This window comes from Lissotriton helveticus, chromosome 5_1, assembly GCF_964261635.1.
Source record: "Lissotriton helveticus chromosome 5_1, aLisHel1.1, whole genome shotgun sequence".
In the NCBI taxonomy this organism is placed as follows: Eukaryota; Metazoa; Chordata; class Amphibia; order Caudata; family Salamandridae; genus Lissotriton; species Lissotriton helveticus.
The window spans coordinates 749550426-749567990 of NC_136065.1; the positions used below are offsets into that span (position 1 = coordinate 749550426).

At 49.8% G+C, this 17565-nt stretch overlaps 1 protein-coding gene across 4 annotated transcripts in view; it reads right to left on the minus strand.

The window, feature by feature from the left end:
- GBF1 (golgi brefeldin A resistant guanine nucleotide exchange factor 1) overlaps positions 1 to 17565 on the minus strand; it is a 2365494-nt gene that overhangs the window by 720861 nt on the left and 1627068 nt on the right. For all 4 annotated transcript variants that reach the window (XM_078643218.1, XM_078643217.1, XM_078643220.1 and 1 more), the window contains exons 27-28: positions 16576 to 16647; positions 15693 to 15787 (exon numbers count right to left, since the gene is read on the minus strand). In XM_078643218.1, the coding sequence (XP_078499344.1) occupies positions 15693 to 15787; positions 16576 to 16647 (167 nt within the window). The remainder of the gene's footprint in view (positions 1 to 15692; positions 15788 to 16575; positions 16648 to 17565) is intronic.

Sequence of the window (17565 nt, forward strand, 5' to 3'; positions counted from 1 at the left end):
ACCCATGTCTCTGTGCTTTCTCCCCTAAATTGGTTTGCTAAGTACTTAGGTACATTCCAGATTCAACAGTGGTGTACCCTTATCACTCCCTAGTATATGGTACTAAGGTACCCAGGGCATAAGTACACCTGGGGTCCCCCCTGGGCTGAAGCATGTATTATGCCACCCATGGGAGACCACTCAATTTGTAACTGCAGGCCTGCCATTGCAGCCTGTGTTAGTTGGTGCTAACACTACTTATGACAGATCTTGGTTTACCTATATCTATGGTCACTACACTAAAAACCTAAAAGTCACCTCTAAGGCAAGCCTTACAATCCTGAAGGCAGGGTGCTTGGTTCTAAGCGGGAGGGTGCCCCTGCATGAGCAGAACACCCCTACAGCCCATGGAGTCTATTCTCACAGGTTTTAAGTGAGACAGCCATATGACATATAGGGGACACTGTCATTACCTGATGACCATCTCAAAATTGGCTGTAACGAATCCTATCATGTTTGGTATCAAACATGTTGGAATCATACCCCCACACCGTAAACGGTGAGGGAGGTATGATCCCATGCACCGCAAAGCTCCTCTGGGAGTCCCTCGGTGCTCCGGGTAAAAGTCTTCCAGACCCGACAGCAAGCCAAGGCTGCTGCCGGCCAGAGACACCATTCTGTCTTCCTGTTGCTGTGCCAAGCTCAGGCAGCAGAAGGCAAAACAATAGGTAACCTGTCACAGGGAGGAGTGACCAACTCCCAGACAGGCTTTAGTGTATTGGAGCAGGGCGGGGCGCTAGCTAGCGCCACATAGTTTGTTTGCAGGGCACACTTGGTGCCCTACATGCATAGTCCAGTTCAAGGAGCCATTGCCTCCTGCTCTGGTGCAAACCACCTGGATAAAGGACAGGGGAGTATCCTCCCCCTTGTCCAGACCCCCCTTAGGGAGAGACCCCTGTATCGTCCTAACCTTTTCTTTAGGGTCTTTAAGGGCTTACCTGAGGGTGAGTCCCTAGATTCATCTGGGACAAGATACATTTACGACACCATTTCTTCAACCATATGAGCACTCTGGACTTCTCACTGGGTATCAAGGTTGCAACCGGAAGACTCCAACTGCTCCTGATTTAGTCGCCCTGCTCTTCTGCTGCAACATCCATGCCTGTGCACCATACAGGAAATTTCCAAGGCCTTTGGGCATCCAAGACACCTGAAGGAATCTCCCTTGAAGTGAAGGAGACACTTCCCTGTGTCTGCTGGCACTGCAATGAAGCTGACCAGTCTGCTGCTCCTGACTCACTCAAACTCCAAAAGGCTCAGCACATAGGTGGAGGTTCTGCAACTATATGGAGGCCTGCCCTGTCTTCACAGCAAGTTGAAAGACAGTATCCCTAGTCGAAACCACTGGAGCAGTACCCTGTAAATCGCGCCAATTTGCAGTTGCCAAGGCTTGTTGATTCTCTCCTCGAGGGATCTTCAGGTTCCAAGAAGCTTCAGTCTCAAGCAACTCCTGTGACCAAGATCTTCGCCCTCAAGGCATCCTCTGCATCGTGTGCCTTAATCTTTGGTGAGCTGCTCGAGCTCCTCTTGCGACTCCTGTGCCTCTGGCCTGTGGGCTCTCTTGAGGGTCTTCTTTGAATTCAGTGGGCTCCCCTGCTTACTCTGGGCCTGCTCTGACTTACCTGGTCATGGTGAGTCCTTTGGATATTGCTGGTCCCAACACTGAATATTTTCCGCTTTCTTCGTCTGTTGCTGCTGCCAAGGTTTGTTGATGCTCCCGCCGGACACTGACCCCCCTCTCTCCACTTACGATGTGGGACAGCTCGTGAATACCTCCAGGTCCTCCACAGCATTGCCTGGTCCTCACAGCTGCAGCAACAACGTCACCGTCAACTCTCCTACGTCTTCGTTCATCAGTGGTCATTCGTCTCCTGTGCCTCCTGGGCACTTCCGAGTGGCATAGACTCTGTCCCCTCTGCTTCAGGTATTACTCATCCTGAATCCATCATTGGGTTCCACCAGACTCTTACACCTTCTTCGCCAGTGGCAACTTTACTGAAGTCCTCCATTGTGGTCTACGTCTGTTTCCAACATCACTTGACAACTATGCACCTGTCTCTTCTGGTGTAGGTATCCTGGTTCCTGGGGTATCAAAGAGTGGGGTGACTCTCCAACCTTCTATCTTCCACTGGGCTTCTTCAGGGTCCTCTGAAAGTTTTCTTCTTTAAACTGCAACCGCGACTTAACCACTGACTTGTACTGAGCATGCAGTTGTGTTCCAACTCTGCACACGGCCTCCATGGGGTCCCTAGATACTCACCTTGGGTGGTTCCATGGGTCCCTGACTCTTTTACGTCTTCTGGGTCAGCATCGACTTAGGTCGTGGTTCGCATTCCACTATTTTAGCAAATGGTTTGGTCTCCCCTTGACGACCACTGTGTATTTGTGCTACTTACCTGTTCTATATTTGAATTATTGTGTGTATTGTGATTATATCTCCCAATTTGAGATACTGCAATGTGTTAGTGAGGGTTTATAATACATACACAACTGTTAAACCTGCACAATGTGGTTCATTTTCACTTAACCTACACCATATGATTAAGTTCTAGTAAAACAAGCTGCTTTACACTCCTGGACTCAGCCTGAAGACTGCTCTCTACAGCTACCACTTAAAGAGCTTTCTAAGGTTGTCTAAGACAGTAACATCACCACAAAGGTCGTCTGGATTATAGCAGGGTGATACGTTTAAAGAAGTGTGCACCATATATTAAGCCAGCCTCCTACACCCACACAGATCTAAGACCTCAGACCTCAATTCAGACATTTCACGTTAGAGATGGCTTCAATCCAATGTAATCAGTGACAGGCCCAAATATGTGGTGGAAAGAAGTGGGTTTAGCAGAAATTAGTAAATCACAGCACACATTAGTTTAAGGAAACATCTTGTGGTTAATCTAGCTAAACTGCTGCATGAAAATAGGTCACATTTGCCTTCAGTTTAAGAAAACTTGACAGAACATTTTAGTGTTTATTTCAGATGAGCCACCGTACCAAATAAGTCACAAATAGTTTACTGCAATCCCCATTTGCTAGGGGAACAAGCTGAGATGCACCAATCTCTTAAGATCCCGATTCCTCTATACCGCTGCAGTCTCGTACTTCCCTCGCTTACACACGTACACAGGATGGGACATCTGATGAGCATCTTGTCTTAGAAAATACTGATGCACATGTGCACGCTTCTGCAGAAACCACACGGGCACACTTATAGATCAGTTAGCTGATCAAAATAAACCACACACAAAGGTCAGATAGCTTGGCCCAATCAACAGTTAGCAAGATATAAACATGCGCTGCTGTGCTGTCTTTAAAGCACAAGTTACTACTTGTGTAACGATATATCTGTAAGAGACATTAGTTAGTGATAGATTCCTTACCTTAGAATATCCCCAGGCGTCAGACTGGATCCGGACATTTTTTGCATAGCAGTACCCTTGCGCGTCGGTAGGCGTCGTCTGCGGCTCCGCATCCGTCGTGGGCGCCGAGATGACGTCGTCGGAGTACTTAGACGCCGCCTCTGCGTGCTGACGTCAGTTCTTAGACACAGCTTTTCCGCGCCAGGAGCACTGAGCCATGTTAAAAACCAACACTGGTGCCATTGAAACTAGGGCCCTGAAAGGGGGTAACCCTAACCCTAGATATCGGTTCGCAGAACGGGGAGGATGGGTGGGTCGGTAAGGAATCTATCACTAACTAATGTCTCTTACAGATATATCGTTACACAAGTAGTAACTTGTGCATCTGAAAGAGACACGTTAGTGATAGATTCCGTACCTTAGAATAGATACCCCAGCAATACCAACCCCGGTGGTGGGTCTGCGAACCAATAATCACACCAGAAAGTCCTGGAGAACAGAACGGCCAAAGAAGCCATCCCTCCAGACTTGGCTGTCCAGGCAATAGTGTCTTGCAAACGTGTGCAGCGATGCCCAGGTAGCTGCCTGACAGATGTCCTGTAAGGGCACTCCCCGGCCCAGGGCAGTCGTAGTCGCCGTGGCTCGGGTGGAGTGAGCCCGCAATCCAACAGGGGGCTCCTTTTCAGCCAAGGAGTAACATGCCTGGATACACAAGATGATCCACAGAGAGATGGTCCTCTTGTGCACCGCTTTCCCCTTCTTAGCGCCCACGTAACTGTGAGAAGTTGGCCTGATATATGATGCTCACTATTTCTAGTGATCACCTTGTATCAGTCCAAACAACCCTTATGGTGATTGGTTGTAAGTCAACCTTATAGACCAGCTATCCTAATGGTAGCATGGACAAAGCAGTCTTAGGCTAAACTCTTTTGGCATGTGAAGCCAGCTGTTTTACCACAATATAACCCCTTGAATACCAGATGAAAGGACACCACACAGGTTGTTATGAAAATAAACAGTATATTTATTAATAACAATCACCTCTGAACTCTTTATGAGGTCAGAGGGCTAAGCACATGACAATCTCTTAGGAAAAATACGATAAGTTGCACAAAATTACAATGGTGCCCTAGGGGCACGACAAACCATATACTAAGTAAGTGGAATGTGAAAGGCGATAGAAGGAATGGAGCTGTCCAGAGGCTGTAGGATCGATGGGACCACGCTAGACTAACTCTAGGTAAGTAATAGGAGGCTCACGGAACGCGTGTGCAGAGTGTGAACTTACACGCGAGATGCGTAACAACGTCTATGGACAGTTCAAGTTAAAGGTAAGTACGGACAATCCTGACTAGTTAGGACTAAAACGACTGTGGAACTGGACACTAGGACAGTTAACCTACCCTTGAGCACCGAAATGCTCTTGTTACCTCACCCACGGGCTGCAGGTGCATAGGTGTCAAAGTGTGTTGGGTTCTCGCGTTGAAGTCTATGGAGCCTGGAAGAAAAGATGCTGCAGGCGACCAGGAGGAAGATGTCCGGTGTGATCCCAGGGTGGATCAGTAAAGAAGAGGACTTGAAAGCAGAGGGGACAGTGTTCAAAGTCACTAGCCAGTGACTGGAGTGGAACCAGGAAGGAACCAGATGTCGTCATCGCGATCAGGTGAAGAGTGGACGCTTGACTCTGCAGCCACGTGGACCAGGAGGTGTCTTCGACGACCAGGATGGAGGCTCGAGCTGTCCCACGCAGGCTCTCGCTGTCGGATCCGGGATTGGAGTCAACAGGCCTTGGCAAAGGCAACCCACGCGGTGAGTGGAAAAGGCATCTGGTGCGGACTAGGAGAGTCCGGGGTGCCCCTCTTTTGGAAGGGAGCAAGGGCCAGTCTGGAGCAACCAGACCAGCAGTGAAGATTTCAAGGTTCGTCGTCTAGGAGGCCACTAGCCAGCCGGCAAGTGACTAGACAACGCGTCGAGCAGCAAACAAGCAGAAGGGCCCCACGCAGATCTCGTGGAAGCTGGAGGGCTGATCTTCGGTGCAGGGGCTGCTCGGGGCTGGGGCTTCTCAATCCCCAAAGCACTTGGTTGAGTTTACCTTGGGAGTCGTGCTGGAAGCGAAGTGCAGTTTCTTTCAAGATGGCTGTTTTCTTTCAACGTGTCTCGTCGCACCCACGGGTCTCAGCTTTGCTGCAGATGTGAGTTGAGGTCGGGGAGGTCTGGGAATCCGGGTCTCGTCGGGCTCTGAAGTCTGGATCCTCGAGGGAAGACGACAAAGTGAAGCCGCTGGACGCATGATGGTGCCTGCAGTTGCAGGGTGGACACTCCTTGCCCACAAGGGAGATTTCTTCAGTCTTCTGTGGAGCAGAACGTCGAAGTCCAGAGTTTCTTCTTGTATGGTAGTTCAGGATTAATCTAATTTGGAATGGGACCAGCTCCTACCTTTATCCTGCTAAAGGGGGCTGCACTACTGACTAGGTCCCTCCCCTGGGTGGGACCAGGAAGGGGGGTGGTTACACCCCCTATCCTTTGTCCGGATTTCGCGCCAGAGCTGGGGCTGGAGTGCCCCAGCAAATGGTTTGAACAGGTGTATGCACAGGGCACCTTGTGTGCCCCACAGGCATGTCTCATTCCTTTCAGGTCTCCCTACCTCAAAATCCTGTCTGGGGTGGTGCTAGCACCCCCCAAGGCAGGAAACCCTTTGTCCAGGCCTCCCTCGCTGGAAGGACTCCCAGCAGCAGGAGGTCAGACTTGTGTCTGTGGTGGCAGCATCCATTTTGTGATGCCAAGGCTCGAGTTAACTTTAACCGGGGTTCTCAGTTACATACATGTCGTGCCCCTCTAGAAGGGTGGAATGCTACCCCCGTCGCCAGAATTGGCGAGGGGGTAGTATTCCAATTCGTATGACACCTTACTCGACATGTTTTGATAATGTTATACCAGAGTTAGCATTTAACCGCGAGGTTGATAATGCACTAAAGAGTATATGGTATAGCGTTATCATGGAACAGCTATTAGGACTTGGTTCCGCAAGCTGCAGACGGGCTCAGCTCATGCCAGAGCACCATCTCACATAATTCCAAGCACTCTGCCTTCAGGATTGATAAGGCCTGCCATAGGAGTGACTGATAGGAGTATATGTGTCCATTTTAGGGTTAGATATAGGTATACTATATCTATAGCAAAGGGTGATTACACCACCTTGCCCCAGCTGTCATGCAGCCAGTTGTGTCAGTTTTAGATGGCCAGCCAGGGGTGGCATAATACATGCTTCAGCCCCTGGTAGGCCCTGGGTACACCTATGCCCTGGATACCCAAGTTACACTGTACAGGGACTGATAAGGTGGCCCAGTACTAATTGGTAAATGCACCTAAAGTACATGGTTGTCAATTTAGAGAGAGAACAGCTAGGCTGTGGGTCTGATTAGCAGGCCCACAGCCAGGGAAAGTCGTAAACCAGTGAAGCAAAAAGCAAAAATCTGGGGTGACAGAGTTGGTCATCCACCCGGAACTGGCGTGTGCGATCCAAATAGAATGAAAGCGCACGTTTTGGGTCCAGACGGTGGAGCCGCTCTTCCTCTTTAGAGGGATGCGGTGGCAGAAAGAAGGTGGGCAAGGTGATAGACTGCCCGATGTGGAAGGTCGTGACAACCTTGGGCAGGAAAGATGGCTTAGTACACAATACAACCTTGTCCGGATGGACAGAAAGGAAAGGAGGAGTACAAGAAAGGGCCTGGAGCTCACTCACTCTCCTGGCAAAGGTGATGGCAACCAGGAAAGCAGTCTTCAGAGTAAGAAGACGGAGAGGACAGTTGTGAAGTGGCTCAAAGGGAGCGCACATCAGAAATGTAAGAACAAGGTTCAAGCCCACTGAGGCATCACAAACGGAACAGGAGGAAACGTGTGTGTGATGCCCTTCAGAAAGCGATTTACAATAGGGGACTTGAACAAAGAAGGTTGATCAGGCAGCCTTAGAAAGGCTGAAAGGGCAGAAAGGTAGCCCTTGATAGTGCCCAGAGCAGAGCCCTGCTGGGCAAGAGAAAGAAGGAAGAGAAGAACCTCAGAGAGAGGGGCAGCAAGAGGATCCACAGCCTTTGCTGTGCACCATGCCACAAATCTGTTCCACCTGCAGGCGTATACAGACTTCGTGGAGGGACGCCTGGCTGCCAGAATGATATTACAGACTTCAGGAGGCAAGTCAAATGGCCTCAACTGCCGCCGCTCAATCTCCAGGAATGGAGGTGGAGACTGGACAGGTTCGGGTGGAGGACCGTCCCCTGCTGCTGCGACAGAAGGTCCTCCCGAAGAGGCAGACGAACCGGGGGATCGACTGACATACTGAGTAGCTCTGGATACCAGTATCTTCGTGCCCAGTCCAGAGCCACAAGGATGACTTGGGCCCGGTCGCGCTTGATCTTCTTCAGCACTCCGGGAAGAAGTGGTATAGGCGGAAAGGCGTACAACAGACCGCAACTCCACTCGCGACGAAAAGCGTCTCCGAGCGTGTGCCGCCTTGGAAATTCCAACGCGCAGAACTGATGACATTGCGCGTTCTCTTCGGTGGCAAATAGATCTAACCAAGGCTCTCCCCACTGCTGAAAGAGGCCTTGCGCCACGTCCGAGTTCAGACGCCATTCGTGATCCATCATGCACCGACGGCTGAGCTCGTCCGCCCTGGCGTTCAGAGAACCTGCCAGGTGTTGAGCCACCAGGGTCACGCCCTGACGTTCCAGCCACTGCCAGAAGCGCACAGCCTTCAGGCATAGGGTCCATGACCCCACCCCGCCCTGTTTGTTGCAGAACCACATGGCGGTGGTGTTGTCCGTGAACACTTGCACTACACTCCCCCGGACAGAGGGGAGGAACGCCTTCAGTGCTAGATGAATCGCCCGCAACTCCAAAATGTTGATATGGAGCCGGGTCTCCGCCGGAGAACAGAGGCCTCTGATCGCCGCCTCTCCCATGTGGCCTCCCCAGCCCTGGAGGGACACGTCCGCACAACTACGTGCTCCGGTTGGGGAAGGGAGAGGGATCTGCCGCTGACCCAATCGCGGTCCGTGAGCCACCACTGCAGCTCTCTCGCAGTGCCCTCCGAGATCAGGACGTGGTCGGACAGGTTGCCCTGATGCTGGGCCCACTGAAACTTCAGGTCCCACTGCAGAGCCCGCATCCGCCACCAGGCGTGATGCACCAGTAGGATGCAGGAGGCCATCAGCCCCAGAAGCCGCAGCGTCAACCTGACCGAGACCCGGGATAAGGGCTGAAAGAGTGGAATCAGAGCCTGAATATCCCGGACCCGCTGTTCGGGAGGATAAACCCGAAACTGCGCTGAGTCTAGAACCGCTCCGATGAAGAGGAGCTTCTGAGAGGGGCACAGGTGTGACTTCGGCACATTGAGGGAGAACCCCAAGCTGGTGCAGGAGGTCTGCCGTTGTCTGGAGGTGGCTGACGACTGTTTGGGGCGAGCCCGCCTTCAACAACTAGTCGTCGAGGTAGGGGAAGACTGAAACCCCTAACCTGCGCAGATGAGCTGCGACCATCGCCATCACCTTTGTGAACACCCGTGGGGCGCTGGTAAGGCCGAAGGGGAGCACGGTATACTGAAAGTGCTCGTGGCCAACCGTGAACCGCAGGTAGCGCCGGCAGGACGGGGATGTGGAAATAAGCGTCCTGCAAGTCCAACGCTACCATCCAGTCTCCTGGGTCCAGGGCAGCTAAGACCTGAGCCAGTGTCAGCATTTTGAACTTCTCCTTCCGGAGGAAGCCATTGACGTTCCGTAGGTCCAAGATAGGGCATAGACCCACTTTGCCCTTCTTGGGTACCAGAAAGTAGTGGGAGTAGCAACCACACCCTACTTCTGGCCCAGGAACGCGCTCGACGGCCCCCTTGGCCAAGTGGGCCGTAACTTTCTCCTGCAGAAGCCGCAAATGATCCCCCGATACGCGGTGGTTCTGCGGTGGCATGGCTGGAGGAGTCGCCTCGAAGGGGAGGGAGTAGCTCCTTCGGACGATCTGCAGCACCCATCTGTCCGACTTAACTGGCCCCAGTGGAGGAGGTGATGGCGAACCCTGCCCCCCACTGGCGTCACATGGGCCTGAAAGCACGGACTAGGAGGGTTTTGAGGCGGATGCTGCGGGGGAAGGTGTGGACTGACCTCGCCGTTGTCCCCGACCGCCGCCACGGCGGTTTCCACGGCCGCCACCGCGTTGGGTATTACCCTGCGGAGCGTGGCTGGCAGCACGTGTGGGTACACCCCTTCCGTGGCCACGAAAGGATTGAAAGGTAGCCGATTGCTGGCGCGGGGCCGAGAGGCCCAAGGACTTGGCCGTAGCCCTGGAGTCCTTAAAGCGCTCAAGCGCATGGTCTGCCTTGTCGCCAAAAATGCGACTGCCATCAAACGGCATGTCCATGAGCGTGTTCTGGACATCTGCCGAGAAGTTGGCGGATCTCAACCAGGCGTGGCGCCGAATCGCCACGTTGTTGCCATCTGTAACAACTGGGTTTTTAGAGTAGGTGGCTCATCAATAATGGCCACCTCAGCCGCCACGCAAACACACTCTTCTCAGGCCACTATTTACAAGATATTTAGAGAACTCACCTGAGAAGGCGATTATTAGCTATTTACAAGCCTATACAATTAGAGATATAACTAACATCTAGGGGATCCCCTATCTAATATTTACTCACCTGATTTAACGTCGCCAGACGGTTACTTACCTGATTTAACGTCGCCAGACGGTTACTTACCTGATTTAACGTCGCCAGACGGGTACTTACCTGATTTAACATCGCCAGACGGTTTCCCTAACTCTTGGGGCCAATACTATTATCTATGCTTCCCACTGGTGAACCTGTTGTCCCCCAGCAGGGTGTTCTATGGAGGTCGGCGGTACACTTAAGGTGCACCAACGATATTTACTAGTCTTAATTCAGATAGGAGCTGTCTGATTAGAACATTTGGGAGTTCCTTCCAGCCATAAGCTACACAATCTTCCATTTCTCAGTTACCTGCTAGAAGGGTCCACTCACCTTATAACATGCCAGTATCTGGTTGAAAAGAAAGGTCAGTCCTGTCATGGAAACAACACTCAAATATATGCATTGAACATTATATCCTTATTCTACATTTAAACTTAGCCATAGAAAGTTAAACACAGTAACAAGTAGTTACCATCTACAACCTAAAAAGGGAGGAAAGTTGTATTATTAGATATATGTATTCTACACTAACTCAGAACGCCTCACCTTATACGTGCGTCTTTCCATCTCAGCAGTGGAGCTGATCCCCTCTCTCTCTCTCGGGTCTTCACTCGCTTGGGACTCTGCTCTCCCACTCTGGCTCACGGATACACGTCTGCACCGCTACACCTCGTCTACGCTGCCTTGGCTCTGAAACTCGAACCCTCTTCTGGATTGCATCTCGGTTTCTACCACTCCTGCATGTTGACCTCACAGGATTCTTGATCTCTTCCTCCTCTTCGTTACAAGCTAGTAATTAATCACCAGCTCTCAGGACAACTTCATCTGTCTGCTCCGCACGTAGCTCTCTCTCTCTCAGACCTTTCTTCTCTCTCAAGAGCTTTCTGTCTCTACTCCACCTCTCTGCATTTTGATAATATAGAGTGCTCTCTACTCATGGAAATTTCCAGTCTTAGGCCAACCCCCACCAAATTCCTGTACCAGCCCCTGGCGTCCCACGCTGTCAGCAGTGGCCACCTGCGTATTGCGTCTTCTACCAGAGGGCAAAATACATTCTTTAGATAAGGGCCGGTCTCGACCGGTTTCTAACTAGCGAACAACACTATATTTTCTAAATATGCCCTTTATCCTCCAAGCACCTCGGTCAGCAGAGGCAACTATCTAAAATGGATGAGACAGCCATCCAAAATGGCTGCTCTCTGGCTTTTGGGCCTACAGGCCTAACTAAGGGGAAAAAGGCACTAAACCCTGTCAAAGCGCATAGTTAAGCTCTATTAATAAACGAAAAGGTTGCTAAGACTGAAATGATAGTAGATTATAGTCGCTTTGAGACCGAAAAGGGCTAGAAATTTCCCGGGCGTTACACCATCGCTCTGCCCAGAGAGTCGGTGGTATCCAGTCCATACCGGATAGAATAACGTGCCGCATCTCGGCCTTCCACAAGGGCTTGGCCGAGTTTAGCCCGTACCTCCAACGGGCATTCTGGCAGCACGTCCGACAGAGAGTGGGTGTAACGGCCCAAGAGGCATGCGGTGTTGGAAGAACGATGTCCCAGACTCAGGGAGGAGAATACCTTTTTGCCGTATTGCTCATACCTCTTGGATTCCCTGTCTGGCGGCGCCGACGGGAATGCGGTCTGGGAATTTGAGGCCTGGATCACCAGGCTCTCAGGGGTGGGGTGGGTGGACAGGAAACAAGGGTCGCCCGGGGCCGGGCGGTGGCTTCTGGCCACATTCCTATCTACATGCGAACCTGTAGCGGGCTTGGACCAAGTGCCCAAAAGAACGTCGGTCAAGGCCTCGTTAAACGGCAACAGAGGCTCGACTGAGCATGACTGCGGCTTAAGGACCTCAGTGAGGAGGTTAGTCCTCACGGCCGCGACGGGGAGCTCAAGGCCCTGGCAGCCCTCATCAACACCACACTGTAGGTTGCCCCCTCCTCCGTAGCCACGGTAGGAGGTGAGACAAAGCCAGTGTCCGGCGAAGTGTCCAGACCACTGGCATCCCCAAGTTCACCTGTTCAGTCCTCCTGGGACTGACATTCACGTGTCAGAGGGTCCTCAGACCCCTCCCAATATTCCTCATCACCCATCTCCTGGTACTCAGGGTTAGTAAATGATGGGGCCGGTTCATGGAAAGTGAACTCTCCGAACGGCGTCGAAAGCGGAGCCCAGCGGTGCCGTTTCGGCGCCGGAACCGGATCGAGGGAGGCATCGGGGACGATGCCGCCCGAAGACGGCGCCGGGGGCGACACCGGGGGACCGGCGCCGGGGAGGTCGTTAAGTCCACCGGCGACGACCCGGATCCGGAACCGGATCCAGCGGGGCCCTGCGGCGCCGGGCCCAAAGGCGCCGGCGGCGTCGGGACCGAAGCACCCGACGGCGTCGGGGCCGAAGCTCCCGACCCGCTAGGACCCCCAGACGGGTCCGCTGGGCCCGAAGGCACCGCGGAGCCCGTCGGAGGAGTGAGGGACCTCATGGCCATGAGGAACCGCTTGATCTCCTCCGGCGACGCGCGAGGCCCAGGGACCGGAGGGTATGGGGCCGGACGTGGCGCCTGCGACTCCGACGGAGCCGCGTGGGCTGTGTCACCTGAAGCCCCGGCCGCGTCGCACGAGCGTCGAGGGGAGTCTGAAGAGCGATGACGTCTCTTCGACTTCTTATGCTTACCTGACGACTTCGACCCAGAGGAGTGATGTCGACTCCCGGAGCTATGGTGGCTCCGCTCCCGTGACCGGTCCCTCGACCTCCGTGCGTACCGGGACCTCTCTCGGCGCGGGCCGACTGCCGGAGTTCGAGTCGCTTGCGGGACCGCTCCTGCCTAGCTTTCGAAGTCAGGGCCCGGCAGTCGGAACAGGTCTTATCGTCGTGGTCGACGCCGAGACGGTGGAGACACCGACTGTGAGGGTCCGTGACCGACATCAGTCGGTCGCAATCCTCACAGTGCTTGCTACCAGGCATCCCTACCGGCACCGTTCGGAGTCGAAGACTCGAAAAAGAATGATCAAAAGAGATCAAAAAAGCTTAGTCAAAAAAGACTAAGGTACCACTTTTTCCGGATCTGCGCTGCTGACGCGGAAAAAAGAAGAACTGATGTCAGCACGCGGAGGCGGCGTCTAAGTACTCTGACGACGTCATCACGGTGCCCACGACGCCGACCACGGAGCCGCAGACGACGCCTACCGACGCGCAAGTGTACTGCTACGCAAAAAATTTCCGGATCCAGTCTGACGCCTGGGGATATTCTAAGGTAAGGAATCTATCACTAAAGTGTCTCTTTCAGATCATGTTTTTTTACTTCGCTTTCATTTCAAGAAGCAATTCCCACAAATGAGGGGGGGGGGATTACATTTATCATGTGAGGCTAGGCCCACGTTCAGGCGCTTCTATTTCCGAGAAATTGTTACATCTACTGATGATTATCTTTTATTTCCTATGGGAACAATGCATACGTAAATGATGAACTTGTAACCTTTTCAATACCGTTGACATTGAGCTGCACTTTGGACATCAAATTGCGGCCTCCTTGGAGCCGATGGTTTTCCCCAGCGGCTTTAATTGAATAAGCCGATATTACTTTGTCAATTGTGTCTTCGTTTTTAGCAGATTTCCCTCCAACAACCCAGCCTAAAATGCCCCAACAAACCAAGTATGCCCTGTCCTAGTACAATCAAGATTTCCCAAGCTCTACTCAAGCTAGACTTTTTAAAAGTACGCTCCGCGTCTGACAGTTCATATATTCCAAATACGCTACCCGTTTTCTAAATTACAGTGAACACCAGCTTGGTCCCACTCTCGTTCCAGTAAATTTCCAACATATGCAATGCGCTATTCTTTCAGTCACAATCCAGAGCACCAGCTTTACCCTCTTCCTGCAAACATTCAGTTTGACAAACTTAAAATGCATTACCAATCTCAGTTCACCTTACGTTCGACCAATTCAACCAAATTAAATTTGTTTTCATCTTAGTAAGCTCCCCGTCTGCATCATTGCAGTGAAAGTCCTGTTGCCTTCATTTAAGTGTATTTCTATATCACTCCTCCCCAATGGAATCCGAGCTTGCTAGCTTTTCGTTCACTTATAGTTTCTACACGCTGAGTCTGCAAACACAGACTGTCAAGTTTGTACCTTTCCAGGACAGTTCGGTTTTGCACCACCACAGTGTACTTCCAGTCTGCATTGCACCAGTAACCCCCCAGTTTGCTCCCTAAAATCTACTTCACGATGATTTAATTTTTCCAGTACATCCGATTTTACAGCATCCATGCCCTTCCAGTCTGCTGCATCCAGCTACACACTCAATTTGACCGATCCCATGCAATTCCCAGTTTGCCTCCCCCCCTGAAGATTCCCAGCCACTTCCAATGCCCATTACAGTTATAACTTCGTTAAAAGGTAGTTAACAGTTTAATAAAGGACGATTAGCATTAGTAAATTTTACAAACTCGTTACAATAATGTCATTTTTTTTTTTTTACAGTGTGTATTTAAGCATTTTACCTCTTTGCTTTTTACAACTCCGGTTTTATCAACGTTATACATTCCAGGAGTATTTTAATAACATTTTCCATGTTTCCAATGAGCACATTTTAAATGAGTGGGGTTTCTGCTGTACTTGAAGTGTTCATTTTAGCTGTGCTATAAAGCTTACTGTTTGCCAGACAGTAATTTTGCAGCAGAGGCATGAGCACTTGATAGCATAAAAACGAGACGTTCATTAGCCAACTAAAAAAAAGATTAGAAAATTAAAACGTATTGGCTGACCATCAACTACTTATTTCACCTAATATACAGCCTGATTCATGAAGCTAAATTCCACTCGCAAAGGGCCAGATTCTGAGAATCTGGCCCTTTGCGAGTGCGATTTTTGCATTTGGTATTCATCATCCCAAATGCAAAAATCGCTATTTAAGAATTCGCATATTTGCGAGGAATTGGATTTAAGGAATCTCTAATAGAGATTCCTTAAATGCAATTCATCAACCAAATAGAAATAGCGAAATCGCTATATTTGGTCTCAATTTACCACCAGGTCTGACTTGGTGGTAAATTGCGTAAATAGTGTAAAAAGCACTTTAGTGCATTTTTTTCTTTTGCATGTTACACACACACACATGTCCTTTGGACATGTGTGTGCGCAACACCTGTTCAAATGTGCATTTAAGGGGTGCTACAGGGTGTCCTTTGGACACCCCTGGCACCCTTTAAATCGCTATCTGATTTGCGAGTAGCAAATTGCTACTCGCAAATAAGGGATACTCCCCATTCATTCCTATGGGCCTTTTGGCCCATAGGAATGAATGGGGAGTTATTCCTTTTTTTGCGAGTAGCAAATTGCTACTCGCAAATAGAGAACATGTAGGAATCGCTATTTATTTAGCAATTCCTACATGAATACCGTTTTGCGTGTCCTCAATAGCGAGTCGCTATGATTCGCTATTAGGGCCACGCAAAACGGCCCGTACATGAATCAGGCTGATAATGTTTCAAAAGCTGGAATACAGTTTGCTCTAACACAAAGGCAATATGCTTATTAGCGATCATGAAACTTATTACTTACACATACGCTAAACACACAAACAGTTTTAATGTTTTACTGAACCTGTTCTCAAGTGCAATCCTCAAAAGCATCTCAAGGCAAAAAGTTGCATCATCTTCGTCATATGTTTCTTCGTCTGGAGTTACTGAGATCAGAGCCTAAAGAATGGAAAAGCAGACAAATAACTGATTTCCAACATTTTCACAGGACAAACTTTAGACTTCAATCACGTCTTGGGTCAGACCACTGAAGAAAGCCTATTTACGATTTTTTTTGTTGTTAATCTAACTTGAATCCTTCAAAGGCTAACATTTATGGAGCTCTATGAGAGTGCATGTGTTTTTATCTCTCTCCCTCGTGTGCTGCTTGCCCCTCTCAAATTCCCCTTGCACTGTGTTGCTTCCCACCCCACCACTCCCATTTGTCTGTAAAAGCACAGCAACATGTATATTGTGGCTGGGGGATGACTAAAAGCAGAGTTTACAGGTTGTTTTGTTTTATCTCCTGGATTCCACAAATTACATGAAAGCTTTGAGATATACGCTGCAAGGCACTAGGGGGATTTACTGAACTCACTCAGCTGGAGACTGAGGCAGAAGGGGTACTAGTCCCATAAATCTGCTCCCTGGCCTAACACAGAAGATAAGCAAATGGTTTAATTCCTTAGAAAGTAAAATAGAAATAGGACATCACGTCCTGATACAATTTCCTATGCGGTTTAAATTATGTTCAGAGCTTCCTCATTGAAAAGAATTTGAAACCGTGTTCATGTTTTTTTTAAACAATACTTTACAAACACTGCAGGGCCAGCAGCTCGCCACTTGCATTAGAAAGGCGAGATCTACTGGCTTTGCCTATGCTTGGTCTATGCTTGTTGTATTTCATGAGAAGTGTAAGAGGCAACTAATACACCTTCCTGGGAAGTTACACTCTATATTAGTCTCACCTTCATAAGCTCCTGCATGGACTCAAGCTGCAGAAATTTGCTCTCGGTGATCAGTTTTTCGGGGTCGCATAGCTGAAAGAGAAGACAAATAGAAAGTTTCTCCTGCTGAAAAATATATGTGGGTAGGTTTACTGCTATTCTGAAATGTGCTGTACACCATGGGGTTCAAAGTTACTCAATTGGAAAGCTACGTATTAACGTGATGATTACAGGTTCATGAAGGTACTGAGTACATACTGAATGAAATATATAGCTATGTAGAGCATCTGCATTTTATATTACCAGATCAAAAGAAAATGTTCTTCTTAGTTCTAGCCATACTTTTCGGTTTGAACATAGGCAGGTTTAGCTGTTTGCAATAACTCATGTTCGGAGGTTCCTTAAGCCTCTAAGGGCCAGATGTAGGTAATCCAAATTTACAGATTCCAAAATACCGAATTTTACAGATTCGGTATTTTAGAATCGGTAAATGCTATGTAGGAAAAAATTCGGTAAGTATTACTGAATCGGTATGATTCGGGCCCATAGGAATGAATGGGAATTACCGAATCTGTAAATACCGATTCGGTAATGGGGGAACACATTCAAGGGTGGCAGGGTGTCACATTGAAACCCTGTTGCACCCCTGAATCGTGCATGTGTGCACCTGTGGCACACATACATGCCCTAAGGGCATGCATGTCTGCCACATTGCACTTTTGGAAATTCACAAAAATGCTTTCCCAAAGGTTGATATTTACCACCAACTTTTAGTTGGTGGTAAATACCGAATCCTTAACTATGCAATTTACTCATTTGAGTGCTCCCTACATTGCAGATTCGGTAATTTACCGATTCGGTATTTTAAGGAATCGGTATTTTACCGATTCTTTAAAACACAGATTCGGTAAATTACCGAATCTGTAAATTGGCCACCTACATCTCAACGGCCGAAATTCGGTAATTTCGGCCGTTACCGACCGGTATTAGGCTACCTACATCAGGCCCTAA